Raw genomic sequence first — 14,631 nt, 5'->3', positions numbered from 1 at the left:
CGGGTGTACTCTGGGGAGAGGGCCAGCTGCGGGTGTACTCTGGGGAGAGGGCCAGCTGCAGGTGTACTGTGGGGCGAGGCCCAGCTGCGGGTGTACTCTGGGGAGAGGCCCAGCTGCAGGTGTACTGTGGGGAGAGGGCCAGCTGCAGGTGTACTCTGGGGAGAGGGCCAGCTGCGGGTGTACTCTGGGGAGAGGGCCAGCTGCGGGTTACTCTGGGGAGAGGGCCAGCTGCAGGTGTACTGTGGGGAGAGGGCCAGCTGCAGGTGTACTGTGGGGAGAGGGCCAGCTGCAGGTGTACTCTGGGGAGAGGCCCAGCTGCGGGTGTACTCTGGGGAGAGGGCCAGCTGCAGGTGTACTGTGGGGAGAGGCCCAGCTGCGGGTGTACTCTGGGGAGAGGCCCAGCTGCAGGTGTACTGTGGGGAGAGGGCCAGCTGCGGGTGTACTCTGGGGAGAAGGCCAGCTGCGGGTTACTCTGGGGAGAGGGCCAGCTGCGGGTGTACTCTGGGGAGAGGGCCAGCTGCAGGGTTCTCTGGGGAGAGGGCCAGCTGCGGGTTACTCTGGGGAGAGGGCCAGCTGCGGGTGTACTCTGGGGAGAGGGCCAGCTGCGGGTTACTCTGGGGAGAGGGCCAGCTGCGGGTGTACTCTGGGGAGAGGCCCAGCTGCGGGTGTACTCTGGGGAGAGGCCCAGCTGCAGGTGTACTCTGGGGAGAGGCCCAGCTGCGGGTGTACTCTGGGGAGAGGCCCAGCTGCAGGTGTACTCTGGGGAGAGGCCCAGCTGCAGGTGTACTCTGGGGAGAGGGCCAGCTGCGGGTTACTCTGGGGAGAGCCCAGCTGCAGGTGGGCTCTGGGGAGAGGGCCAGCTGCAGGTGGGCTCTGGGGAGAGGGCCAGCTGCAGGTGGGCTCTGGGGAGAGGGCCAGCTGCAGGTGGGCTCTGGGGAGAGGGCCAGCTGCAGGTGTACTGTGGGGAGAGGGCCAGCTGCGGGTGTACTCTGGGGAGAGGCCCAGCTGCGGGTGTACTCTGGGGAGAGGGCCAGTAAAGAAAACTCTGGTCACTCTTGTTGTCCTGTTTACTTGTTGGCAATATACTGTAGTAACTATTTCTTGTCTCTTTTGACCATAGTTCAATGTACACCCCATCATCCTTTGGGAATGGAAGCACCACCAGCACATTGGTGAGTTCTCCAGCAATGTCGTGTCGGCTGAGTGTCGGAGAATGCTTCGGAAAAGAAGCCGATTCTCACTTAAACAGCACCAGTAACTTGGCCAAACTCCTCCAGGAACAAGGGATTTCTGCTAAGGTCAACAGCCCCCTGCCCCCAGAGAAGCCGCCACGTCCGCAGAACTTGCTCCTCCCTTCCACTCCGCCCAATTCCCCGTCCCGTTCTCCATGTTCTTCTCCTCTGAATTTTGAATCAAGAGCGAATTCCTCTGAAACCTTCCTGGCGGTTTCCAGGCCGGCTGAGAGCTTTCTTCAGGAAATGTATGGGTTAAAGTCAGCTCGGAACCAGGCGGACTTAGGGCAGCTGAAGATGAATTTGGTGGAGCGGTTAAAGCGCCTAGGAATTGCAAGAGTTGTCAAACAACCACAGGCAAGTGGCGAAATGCAGGTGCCAGCGCCAAGCGGCGGGCTAAGGCGGCAAGAATCGATGTTTGTGGCAACAAGCAGCAGCCTCCTGGGTGGTCTGAGAAGGAACCAGAGTCTTCCGACTATTATTGGGGGACTTGCACCTCCAGCCTGCACCTCTTCTCCAAAAATGGGTAGCTTAAAAGAAGACTGAGAACGAGAGCAATGTAAATTCTTAGTGCGATGAAGGAGTTATAGAGTATGTTCTGTACAGGGATAGTTACTGGAGGTACCGGCATGTTGAGAAGGTGATAGAGCAGGTGGCTTCTGAATGCTAGGTGTATAAAGCATTGAGATCTCGCTGTGGGTAAGTGAGATCTAGTTAAAGGACTTTGAAAGTTTTATTGAAAGTCTAAAGGAAGGAGAATCCAGATGTGGACACGTGGGATGTCAGAGGGGAACAGTTCTGCAGGGTTTCTTCTAGGAACCAAATCGCACTAAGAATATGTACCGTGGGTTTGTCATTGGTGGAGTCACTTGGAAAGCAGAACGGTCCTCCTGCAGACTCTGGGAGAACGCTGGTCGCCGCTGGGACTCATTTACCGCTAATCTGCTGAATAAGTCGCCACACACCGCCCAGCCGCGTGTAGGAGATTCGCACTAAAGATCATTTAACCAAAAGCTACAAATGTTACCTACAGTGTTACACATTTCCAGGATCAAAAAGTTGAAGTGTACATAGCATTGGGAGTTATATAAATATAAGGCATTTACCCCCTATAATAAGATCTGTAAGCTACAAGAAGCCAATATCCGCAAGAGTCTAGAAACAAAACTTTTGTAACGTCCGGCTGAGTTACCATTCGATGCCCTGAAAATGTGGGGACTTCTTACCTTACATAGTTATTTACTATTACAAACATGTTAGAGATCTGTACAATGTTATTGTGCAATATTACCCGCATACCTCCGCCCTACAGGGTTTATGGAAAAGCCTGCGCCTAAGCCCAGCCGTGTCACATCTCCAACCGTGAGGCGACCGCGCCAAAGTCATTTGTCTTTAGAAGCGTACTATAAAAGCGCCAGAATACTCCAGCGTGTGTTGTAGGGCTGTAGCGCAGTCGGTGATGAATAACCGCGGCGAGCTCTATCGCCGGCTGATGGGCGTTTTAATGTGACTGTAGATTGTTATTTGTGGAGGAGGAAGGATTTGTTTTCCGTATAAAACCTAAAAAGCACAAACTTTGTAAAGGATGATGGAAGTTTTTATATCGTGGGAAAGCTGGAAAAGGAATATTTATGTGAGGGGAAGACACTGTGGATCCGAGAAATGGCCGCATCCCTATAAGACGATTCCCTGTGTATAGTGTCCGTGTAACAAGGTGTGCTGTTACTAATCTGCGGCATCCATAGTTTGGTTCTATATATCAAAACTGTCAGTGTAAATAGTAACCAGATGTATAACATTCTTTGTTGGATAATCTAGAAGTAATATTTTACTGATCCTTTCTTCCGCTGGGTGATAAGTGTTGCGGTATTGTGTTTGCGCTACCCCAGGTTCCACTCGCACAGTATATACCTCCCCCCTGTGTGTTGTGTTTCGTGCAGCCTAGCCCGGTTTATTTTAGCAACCACTAGATGTTTTATATATAGCGCAGTAATACAGTTTCCCATGTTTCCTCAGATGGGCATAAAATGCTTTTTATTGCAGGGTAATGGTCACCGCTCCCAGGGTGTAGGTAATACCCACAACACAGCGCCCTGGTGCAGGCACTTATGGAATGGTCAGATAATTCCTAGGAGGGCGTCAGTCCCGCCTGGGAGATAGATGAAGTGGATATCCTGTGCCGTCTTATCATTCTCGCCGTCTGACCGAGGCGCAGGGGCTGCCGGCTCTGCTTTGTATATACACCGTCCACTTATTGGAGAAACAAGTGCAAATAACCTTGGTGCCAATGTCAAACGAAAACCTTTATTTTGCAAACTGAGCTTGTTGCACTAGTGTGCATTGTGAGTGTTACGTTGTTGTGTTTTAGTGTTGTGGCCGCTTAGTGGTGCCAGTTCTGTGGCCGTGGCGGAGCTGATCAGGGATAATAGTGCCAGCATCAGTTACAGGATCGCGTCCGATGAGACCTGGAGACGACCACAGACAGTCAGACGCTGACTGATAGCAATCCCCTCCCGACTGCCAGGCAATGAGCCAGCACAGAGTACATCCAGGGCTCGCTTCCCGGCTGGGGATCATATATAAACAGATTCATTGTATATTTGTACTGTAATGACTGAAGCACGAGCTGCATCTTCTCTTCCAAGAGTCGCAGTAATTCCCCCTTTAGGGTCTGTTATGCAGGCGCTGACGCTGTCATTAGAGGCTTCCCGTTATTACACAGCGTGGGCGGCGAGAGCTGATAGTAACCGGTGACATCACTGACGTCGGGATCAGGGACTGACAATTAGCTGCAATATTTGCACAGATCCGCGACGATCCGTTTGCTTTGATCTTGTACAAATTAGGCTCTGCGTCTGTCGCTGCGAGGGTCTCTGTATATCCTTCCCGTCTGAATATTTGTCTCTATGTGATAGGGTCACTATTCCGGGGCTGCGCTGTACAGTTTCCATCCTCTGTACATGTTCGTGCTACAGATCTGCAGCCGTCACTTTACAACTAGATGACGCTACTGAGTGTGTGAGATTCAGTGCAGAGTACAGCGCTCTGCTTCCCCGTATATATCTGTACGGTGCACGTTGCGCAGTCAGCGGTTTGGCGCTGCAGAATTATCCTGTGCCAGTCCACTTAAAAAAACAAAGTAAAAATCTTGAAGGAAAAAAAAAGCCCTGCATCAAAGTCTTTGGAAGAAAAACTGATTTTATGTTTTATATATTTATATATATATATATATATATATATATATATATATATATAAGACATATGTATATGTGTATTCCTTTTGTGTGTGTATGTGTATATATATATATATATATATTATATGTATGTGCTTTTGCATATATATATATATCCTACCTTGTTTTTATGTTTCCACCAATAAACCTTTTGGACCTTTGTACTTTTTATCTGGTGTGGCGTTAATCATTTAAATTTGTGTTTATAACACGTAACAAATGTGTTTTACAAATGGATTTAATAGTATGGTGTGGCCGGGGAACAGGTCAAGATGGCGGCCATGGCACTGAGGGGGGACAATCAGCGCTGAGGCACCACTTGTACAGGACTGCAGCCTGGAACGCTTAGACCCAGGCTGCAGCGAAAGGCTGGCCTCTACATGGGGGTATGTATGTATGTGTATATATGTGTGTATATATATATATATATATACAATCTTTGCAATGTCCGGCTCTCATTTAATGCTTCCCATCTGCGCCGGGTGCCCGCATGTATAATGAAGTGAATACAGAGGTAGAAATATGCAGCACTCCTGGCGTCTTGACAAATCACTCTTGTGTAGCACAGTCGTATGGCAACGTTTCAGTGCCGTTTATTGTGGCACTTTCGTCAGGTATTACAAAGCATTAAAACAGACACTTACCTAATTACCCCCATGCACCAGTGAGAAGACGCTGCTCCGTTGGCGGGACCGGTTCCCGGATGGGCGGCGCATAGCGCGTGATGTCATCAGCCGATGCGTCATAGCCGTGCTCCCCATCACCATGGCTACCAGAATACAACAACAAGAGAACATATCGTATAATAACAATGTTCGTTTACGTTAAATAACTACTCACATTGCATTTTAACTTAACGCTCCTAATAAACACATACTAGCAACACAATGTAAGTGATAAAATGGCCAGGCTGGATCACCTAAATATGACGAACATGGGCTATTGTTATCAACCAACCTAGAGGGGGAACTGCATTCAATACCACATAATAACATGCAAGCAGGCCATTACAGAAAAGAGTTTAATCCCAAGTGATCATTAAGACCCTTGGGGTGTAAAGTTCCTAACTGATGAATCCAGCGTGTTTCTAAACGTAGCAGCCTAAGACCTCGGTTCCCTCCCCTCAAAGATTGGGGAACATGGTCTATCATACGGTATCGTAAAGACACCAAAGGGTGTCTGGCTGTTAGAAAATGTCTAGCGACCGGTTGGTCGCTCTGGCCTGTAGTAATGGCCGCCTTGATGGCCGATCTGTGGGCTGCCATACGTTCCTTGAACATGCGTTCGGTCTTCTCAACGTATGACAGCCCACAGGGGCACACCAACTGGTAGACCACATACCTGGAGGAACATGGTAATCGGTACTTGATAAAAATGGGCCTACCGGTAAGGGGATGTGGGAATTGATCCCCAGGGATAAGGAATTGGCAAGTGGTACAGGTGCATCTGATACACCCCTTTCTGCTGCTAAGAAAAGTTGTGGTGTCACGAGTACTTGTTATATCAGCCTTAACCAATATATCTCGTAAATTACGATTTCTTGAATAACAGCACATGATTCTGGTGTCCTCCAGGGAAAGTCCAGTGTCTGACTGAACTACAGGCCACAAATTTTTTACTTTTTGCTGAATAACCCGACTTTGTTGGCTATACCGATTATATATATTATGCTGCTTTCACATCGCAAAACCTGCTTTTGAAATGGTTCTTTAAACGGTTCTTTAAACGGGTCTGAGCAGTTAAACCCCCTTCACATCGCATGTTGTAACCAGTATATTACCATTTCATTACCGTTTTGGTACCTTTCACACTGAACCCGTTTCACCCATACAAAACAGTGGTTGTCATTATAAATGTTTATTTCCTGCTTCTGCCTGGTGAGATCACACATGGAGACAGCCTATCACCTTCTGGGGCTTGCAAATACAGTTTCAGACCCTTTCACACTGCACAATGAAACGGGTCTGAAACGGGTAGGACCCTGCTTTTTTACCGTTTCAAAATACCAGTATTTTGAAAACGGTAAATTGAAGGTGACCCTTTCACATCGCAGCTCGAACCGTTTAGGAAGCCTTAAAAATCGGCAATTTACCGGGTTCAAGCTGCGGTGTGAAAGGGGTACTAGTGTGACTGCTTGAATGCATGTATAGCTCTGATGTGTAAGTGCACCTAGGTGTTGACATTTGGGAACAGTTCATGGGACATTCTCATCCAGCTAATAATTTGACCTAGCCCCAGCACGGGGGTAAGTGTCGATCAGCCGAGCACTCTCTGTGACATGCCCTCCGGGTGGGCTTATGCGTGTCTCTATGTAAAGTGTCCATTAGTTGAGATATAGTGTAGCGCTCAGTCCTAGCTTCTAGTTTTGCTGTCTAAGTGAAAGTAATACTTTCTGTGAGTGCGCTTAGGTTAATTATATTCAATAGATGTTTAAATCTCTCAAACGGTGTACAATATTCTGTGATATTGTACACCGTTTGAGAGATTTAAACATCTATTGAATATAATTAACCTAAGCGCACTCACAGAAAGTATTACTTTCACTTAGACAGCAAAACTAGAAGCTAGGACTGAGCGCTACACTATATCTCAATTATTTCTACAATCTGTAGTCCGGTCACCTACAAGTGTTAGCAGCTCGTCCACACATTTAGAATCTCAGTGCGCAGATAAACCCTACAATAGCAAAGTGTCCATTAGGTCTGGATGAAATTGAAATTCAAGTTTATTCACATTTGTGAAAGAGACGGTATGTTACATCAGACTGTTTTAGGAATGCACTCTGGTCTGGGATGTATATATGTGTATATGGAGGGGGAGCGGGACAATGATTTATCCGGTAGTTTCACTCATTTTGAAATGTTATCTGTATTTATTCATACTTTGTGAGATAACCTCGATTGGTTGAAAGGATCCAGGACGGAACTAGCGCCTGTGGTAGTGTGTGTAAGAACTGGGCCTATGACCCTGTGGAGATGGATCTCTCCGGCCGGAGAGGAGAGTATATACTGTGACATCAGGAATGATGAACTGCTGGAACATCTGTACGCTGTATTCCCCTGAAAGAGGGAAGAGTCTTCTGTAAGACTATTTGTGCAATAACATCTTCCTGCAAGACACCCGCCTTTCATCCTGCGACAAGCAGTCCTGTTCTCCGCCTGTCCTGGATTGAGCTCCGCCCTCTGCCAGCTACCGATGCAGGGCCTATGTCAATGGTCAGTACCCAGTGGGCGATCGCGGCGCCAGTCCGGAGGTGTGCCAGCAGCATGACTACGCATACACAGCAGTAAGCGGTATTCAGATGCCGGTGGCAGGAGCCGGAGCAGTAAAGTGGTTTCAGGGCCAGCGGTAGCACCTGGTGGTGGCAGCAACGTACCCACCCTCCGTGCAATGGGTGGAGTCGGTAACAGGCAGTTAGTGACCGTAAGAGGGAATCCCGATTGGCAAGGTCCCGTGAGACTGAAAGACCAGTCTGTGATTGCTTTGTGCGGGCAGCGAGGGCACATCCGGTCACATATGGCATCGTGCACTCCTTACTGGGGCCAATGTAAAGCTGGGTGCACACCTTACGGTTCTCTGTCAATTCTATCTGGTGTGAACGAAATCTGGTAAAGTACAGATGTGTCCTCGTACAGCTTGCCTCAATACGCCATGTGACGCCTGACGCGAGGGAGCCGACACGTGCCATGAGATGCTGCTGGCACCGGGCGTTTTCTTATCACCTTTTTATCCAAAAATTTATTTTAGTTGCAACACAATGCGACTAGGACGCACCAGAGACTGTGCCGATTAATCCGATGTGTGTTGTATATATCTGTGTGTGACGCTGTCTGTATATGAAGCACAGCGGAACCTGGCGTGGAATACCACCACGGCCGCTGCATTGTAGCACTTCTTATACAGGTAATATTACGCCCGATGCTAGCGGAGTCTGACGGGGCTTGGTGCGCGGAGAGTGGCTCTTTGGTGCGACTGCAGCAGTGATGTATAAGGACACATCTGTATGGGGGCAAATGGTAATTCACTATTTGCTCCAAACACAGAAATGGCCGTTCAGACATTTATCCGAACAAGCGCTTTGTCCTGATTCCGGCATTTTGGAGCAGATAGTCTTCTGTACATTACCAGATCGTCCTTCCAAAACTACAAAGAGAATTGTCCGCACAGAATCCTAGATTACAGCAATCATATATCCCTGTCCATATATAACCAGGTGGAGGTCCTGTATACTTGTATTATCTCAGGAGGAACAAAGCGCCAGTGTTATATGCCGTACAGTGTAACCCAGCACTGCCCTAATACACCCACTGTGTGCACAGGGACCATTGTCTAATAATTATATGTATTACCAATCCAAGCTTTTCCAATACAATTGCTACCTTGGCGTATAATACACCCAGCCCTGAGAATTATATGGCAATGTCTGATAAACGCAGCATCGGATGTTTGTGCGCAGCTAAATCCACAGCAGGCACGGGGAGTGCTTACATACACCCTATACGGATCTGCTATATCATTATGTATATATGAGATTACAATAAGAGAATAACTAAACATACTATACGCTCATCATTTTATAGTGAAATTGCGGCCATATATTTATATTCAGTCCTGTATATTATAATGAGCATATCAGGTGTGGCATTCAATGTATCACTACAATTCTGAGCTGTGAAGCCCCCCCCCCCCCACACACACACACACACCTGAAAGATCATCGGATTGATGCGCCCGATATCGATTTATCCTTAGTAAAAGTGCACTTCACTAATGATGCCGATCCGATGCGCGGTCCCGCGGGTCGTATGCTGGATCCTCTGGTCTTATGTGCCGCACATCAGGTGATCTATGTAGCGATGAGTCACAGGTCGTACGATAGATCGTTCGGTACTTTTCCTGACCTAACGATCTATCGTACTCCTGGAGCTGCCGGGGAAATTATAAGGACACTGGACGTCCTAATGTATGGCCGCCTTAAGAAACAGAATCTGGATTACGCTGTGTATATGGACAGTCTGGCGCAACATAACTTCTATTTACTCAGTGATACATACGGCTGCAGAACAATATGGAAACACTTGCACATGTGTATATTATGCGTGTGGGAAACCTATGACTATTAGAGAATAAGATATTAATAAATACAGCGTTCTAATGGGACCTTGTAGTAAGAGTCAATATAAACATTCTAATACTTTGCATTAATATAATATACATCAGAATGACTGTAAGCATTGTATACAAGTGTACACTAATAATGTAATATCTGCTGGTGTGGCACAACCGGTACCTGAGTGACTACACCCTGTAATAGAATAAAGTGCTATTATTCTGCCGTATTCTCCCTGTGAGGATTAATAGACAGAGATCACATGATGTATTATAAAGATATAGCTCATCTCGCTGTGATGCTGCAACACGCCTCGCTGAATACCGCGCTGAGTTGTGAATATTCAAAGTCGGTGATCGCTCCATTAATTCCATTAGGACCGGAGCAATCACCGGCTTGGAATAATAGTCACAGGCTAGCACGTTGCGCAGCGTGTCGCATCGCAGTGAAGATGAGCAGAGCTATGTCTGTATACACTGAGTTACTCGCTTACTGGTTCTTGGCACCGTTGGTTGATATATCTGGATTCACACTAGTATATGATGTAAATAATTACGGAGACGACACTGAGAGAATAGCGTCTATTGGGGGTAATACCAAGTTGATCGCAGCAGGATTTTTGATAGCAATTGGGCTGTAAGATGCAGAGACGTCTGACAGCTGGGTACACACGTTAGGCTTTTTACACGTCAGTGCGACGTCGGCTGTGAAGGGCAGTGGCAGGGGAGCGGGGCATGCTGCATTTGGTGAAATAACAATGGGGGTAATTCCAAGTTGATCGCAGCAGGATTTTTGTTAGCAATTGGGCAAAACCATGTGCACTGCAGGGGAGGCAGATATAACATGTGCAGAGAGAGTTAGATTTGGGTGGGTTATAACTTATTTTGTTTCTCTGCAGGGTAAATACTGGCTGCTTTATTTTTACACTGCAAATTAGATTGCAGATTGAACACACCCCACCCAAATCTAACTCTCTCTGCACATGTTATATCTGCCTCCCCTACAGTGCACATGGTTTTGCCCAATTGCTAACAAAAATCCTGCTGCGATCAACTTGGAATTACCCTCTTTGTTATTTCACCAAATGCAGCATGCCCCGATCCCCTGCCACTGCCCGTCACAGCCGACGTCGCACTGACGTGTACAAAGCCTAACGTGTGTACCCAGCTGTCAGACGTCTCTGCATCTTACAGCCATATAATAGTCATAGCTACTGTGTAATGCCACACCTCCGGCAGAGCTGGGGTTAAATGCTGGCGACTGTGTAACGCCACGCCTCCGGCAGAGCAGGGGTTAAATGCTGGCGACTGTAACGCCACAACTCCGGCAGAGAAGTGGTTTAATGCTGGCTACTGTGTAACGCCACGCCTCTGGCAGAGCAGAGGTTAAATGCTGGCTACTGTGCAACGCCACGCCTCCGGCAGAGCAGGGGTTAAATGCTGGCTACTCTGTAACGCCACGCCTCCTGCAGAGCTGGGGTTTAATGCTGGCTACTGTGTAACTCCACGCCTTCGGCAGAGCAGGGGTTAAATGCTGGCTACTGTGTAACGCCATGCCTCCGGCAGAGGAGGGGTTAAATGCTGGCTACTGTGTAACGCCACACCTACGGCAGAGCAGGGGTTAAATGCTGGCTACTGTGTAACGCCAAACCTACGGCAGAGCAGGGGTTAAATGCTGGCTACGGTGTAACGCCACACCTCCGGCAGAGCAGGGGTTAAATGGTGGCTACTCTGTAACGCCACACCTCCTGCAGAGAAAGGGTTAAATGCTGGCTACGCTGTAATGCCACGCCTCGAGCAGAGAAGGAGTTAAGTGCTGGCTACTCAAACACCACGTCTCCGGCAGCGCAGGGGTTAAATGCTGGCTCCTCTTTCACGCCACGCCTCCGGCAAAGCAGGGGCTAAATGGCAGAGAATGGGTTACATGCTAGCTACTCTGCCGGAGGCGTGGCGTTACAGAGGAGCCAACATTTAACCCCTGCTCTGCCGGTGGCGTGGCGTTAGAGGAGCCAGCATTTAACCCTTGCTCTGCCGGAGGCGTGGCGTTACAGAGGAGCCAGCATTTAACCCCTGCTCTGCCGGAGGCATGGAGTTGCAGAGGGGCCAGCATTTAACCCCTGCTTTGCCGGAGGCGTGGCGATACAGAGAAGGGGTTAAATGCTGGCTCCTGTGTAACCCCATGCCTCCAGCAGAGGAGGGGTTAAATGCTAGCTATAATGCCACGCCACTGGCAGGGAAGGGGTTAAATGCTGTAACGCCACACTCTGGCAGAGCAGCGGTTGAATGCTGGCTACTGTGTAACACCTCCGGCAGAGAAACGGTTAAATAGTGACTACTGTGTAGCGCCACGCCTCCGGCAGAGCAGGGGTTAAATGCTGGCTGCTCTGCTGGAGTCGTGGCGTTGGAGTAGCCAGCATTTAACCCTTTCTCTGCCGGTGGCGTGACAGAGGAGCCAGCATTTAACCCCTTCTCTGCCAGATGTGTGGCGTGACAGAGGAGGCAGCATTTAACCCCTGCTCTGCCGGAGACGTGGCGTGACAGAGGAGCCAGCATTTAACCCCTGCTTTGCCGGAGGCGTGGCAGAGGAGCCAGCATTTAACCCCTGCATTGCCGGAGGCGTGGCGTGACAGAGGAGCCAGCATTTATCCCCTGCTCTGCCGGAGGCGTGGTGTGACACAGGAGCCAGCATTTAACCTCTGCTCTGCCATAGACATAGCGATGCAGAGAAGGGGTTAAATGCTGGCGACTGTGTAACGCCACTCTGGTAGAGCAGGGGTTCAATGCTGGCTACTCTGTAACGCTACACCTCCGCCAGAGAAGGGGTTAAATGCTGGCTATAATGCCACGCCACCGGCAAAGAAGGGGTTAAATGCTGTAACGCCACACTCTGGCAGAGCAGCGGTTGAATGCTGGCTACTGTGTAACGCCACACCTCCGGCAGAGAGAGGGTTAAATGCTGGCTACTGTGTAGTGCCACGCCTCTGGCAGAGAAGGGGTTAAATGCTGGCTACTGTGTAGTGCCACGCCTCTGGCAGAGAAGGGGTTAAATGCTGGCTACTGTGTAGTGCCACGCCTCTGGCAGAGAAAGGGTTAAATGCTGGCTACTGTGTAGTGCCACGCTTCTGGCAGAGAAGGGGTTAAATGCTGGCTACTGTGTAACGCCACGCCTCCGGCAGAAAAGGGGTTAAATGCTGGCTACTGTGTAGTGCCACGCCTCTGGCAGAGAGGGGGTTAAATGCTGGCTACTGTGTAGTGCCACGCCTCTGGCAGAGAAAGGGTTAAATGCTGGCTACTGTGTAGTGCCACGCTTCTGGCAGAGAAGGGGTTAAATGCTGGCTACTGTGTAACGCCACGCCTCCGGCAGAAAAGGGGTTAAATGCTGGCTACTGTGTAGTGCCACGCCTCTGGCAGAGAAGCGGTTAAATGCTGGCTACTGTGTAGTGCCACGTCTCTGGCAGAGAAGGGGTTAAATGCTGGCTACTGTGTAACGCCACGCCTCCGGCAGAGAAGGGGTTAAATGCTGGCTACTCAAATGCCACGCCTCCAGCAGAGAAAGGGTTAAATGCTGGCTACTGTGTAGTGCCACGCCTCTGGCAGAGAAAGGGTTAATGCTGGCTACTGTGTAGTGCCACGCCTCTGGCAGAGAAGGGGTTAAATGCTGGCTACTGTGTAACACCACGCCTCCGGCAGAGAAGGGGTTAAATACTGGCTACTGTGCAGCGCCACGCCTCCGGCAGGGCAGGGGTTAAATGCTGGCTACTGTGTAACGCCACGCCTCCGGCAGAGCAGGGGTTAAATGCTGGCTACTGTGTAACGCCACGCCTCCGGCAGAGCAGCGGTTAAATGCTGGCTACTGTGTGACAACGTGACCGGTGAGGGTTCTTGTCTCCATAGTCACCATGTAAACGTGACCGGCCCATGTCCTGTAGGAATCCCAGCAGCCAGGCAGCGTCTCCCAGTCCCTCTGTACTGGGAAGTAAGGTGTGTACAGAGACACGGCACAGGTCAGTGTGATTGCAGGTAACTGTAGGGGAGATGTCTCAAGCCTTGGAGAGAGAGAGGAAGTGGAGCAATTAGCGTCCGTGACTGTGCTAGATAATGACCGTTCCCTCTCCAGGGGGGATATTCAATCACAGTCGGATCCTTTCCGACGGAGAGGAACCGACACTTCAGTATTTAGTAGCGGGCTGTTTCCGCCTGTTTCCACTCCCATTCATTTCCGCCCTCATTTATGAGCGAAAATGGCCCGTTTTCGACTGCGGCGGGGTCAAAAACACATGGATAAGCAGAATTTCCGCTCATCCATGCGTTTTTCGAATTGTCGGTATTTTCGACAGGGCGGAAGAACGACACTTCAATTATAGCGAAGTGTCGTAAAGTTCAGAATATCAGCGGAAAGAGCCGTCTTTCTGCCCTGTCGGTACTTCAGACCGTAATTGAATACTCCCCCTAGGCTTGGTAGATATCCCCCTGTTGTACTATGGTTTTGTCGGTTTACGGTGCAGCTTCCAACAATAGGCGCTCAGCATAGGCTAATAGGAAGTAGTCTCTACTCCCCCGTGTTCACTGCACACTGCTACACACTACCACTGCTACACGCTAACACTGCTACACATTATTACCACTGCTACACGCTATTACCACTACTACACGCTATTACCACTACTACACGCTATTACCACTGCTACACGCTATTACCACTGCTACACACTATTACCACTACTACACTCTATTACCACTGCTACACACTATTACACTACTACACACTATTACCACTGCTACACACTATTACCACTGCTACACGCTATTACCACTGCTACACGCTATTACCACTGCTACACGCTATTACCACTACTACACGCTATTACCACTGCTACACGCTATTACCACTGCCAAACACTGCTACACGCTATTACCACTGCAACAGGCTATTACCACTGCCAAACACTGCTACACACTATTATCACTGCAACAGGCTATTACTACTACTACACGCTATTACCACTGCTACACGCTATTACCACTGCTACACACTATTACCACTACTACACTCTATT

At 49.2% G+C, this 14,631-nt stretch overlaps 3 protein-coding genes across 4 annotated transcripts in view; 2 read left to right on the top strand and 1 right to left on the bottom strand.

Moving 5' to 3' along the window:
- TRAK2 (trafficking kinesin protein 2) overlaps positions 1-4,634 on the top strand; it is a 252,517-nt gene extending 247,883 nt beyond the window's left edge. For both annotated transcript variants that reach the window (XM_063932597.1, XM_063932596.1), the window contains exon 16: positions 1,121-4,634. In XM_063932597.1, coding sequence (XP_063788667.1) covers positions 1,121-1,778 — 658 coding nt within the window. In that variant the 3' untranslated portion in view covers positions 1,779-4,634. The remainder of the gene's footprint in view (positions 1-1,120) is intronic.
- Positions 1-14,631, bottom strand: part of LOC134944063 (caspase-8-like) — a 314,204-nt gene that overhangs the window by 66,557 nt on the left and 233,016 nt on the right. Inside the window, exon 8 of the transcript XR_010181842.1 lies at positions 5,110-5,234. The gene's annotated coding sequence lies outside the window, so the exon portion shown is untranslated. The remainder of the gene's footprint in view (positions 1-5,109; positions 5,235-14,631) is intronic.
- Positions 13,501-14,631, top strand: part of FLACC1 (flagellum associated containing coiled-coil domains 1) — a 120,967-nt gene continuing 119,836 nt past the window's right edge. Inside the window, exon 1 of the mRNA XM_063932242.1 lies at positions 13,501-13,578. The gene's annotated coding sequence lies outside the window, so the exon portion shown is untranslated. The remainder of the gene's footprint in view (positions 13,579-14,631) is intronic.

This window comes from Pseudophryne corroboree, chromosome 7, assembly GCF_028390025.1.
Source record: "Pseudophryne corroboree isolate aPseCor3 chromosome 7, aPseCor3.hap2, whole genome shotgun sequence".
Taxonomy (NCBI): domain Eukaryota; kingdom Metazoa; phylum Chordata; class Amphibia; order Anura; family Myobatrachidae; genus Pseudophryne; species Pseudophryne corroboree.
Note: the sequence above shows the minus strand (reverse complement) of the source record. Positions and strands in the feature narration are given on the sequence as shown.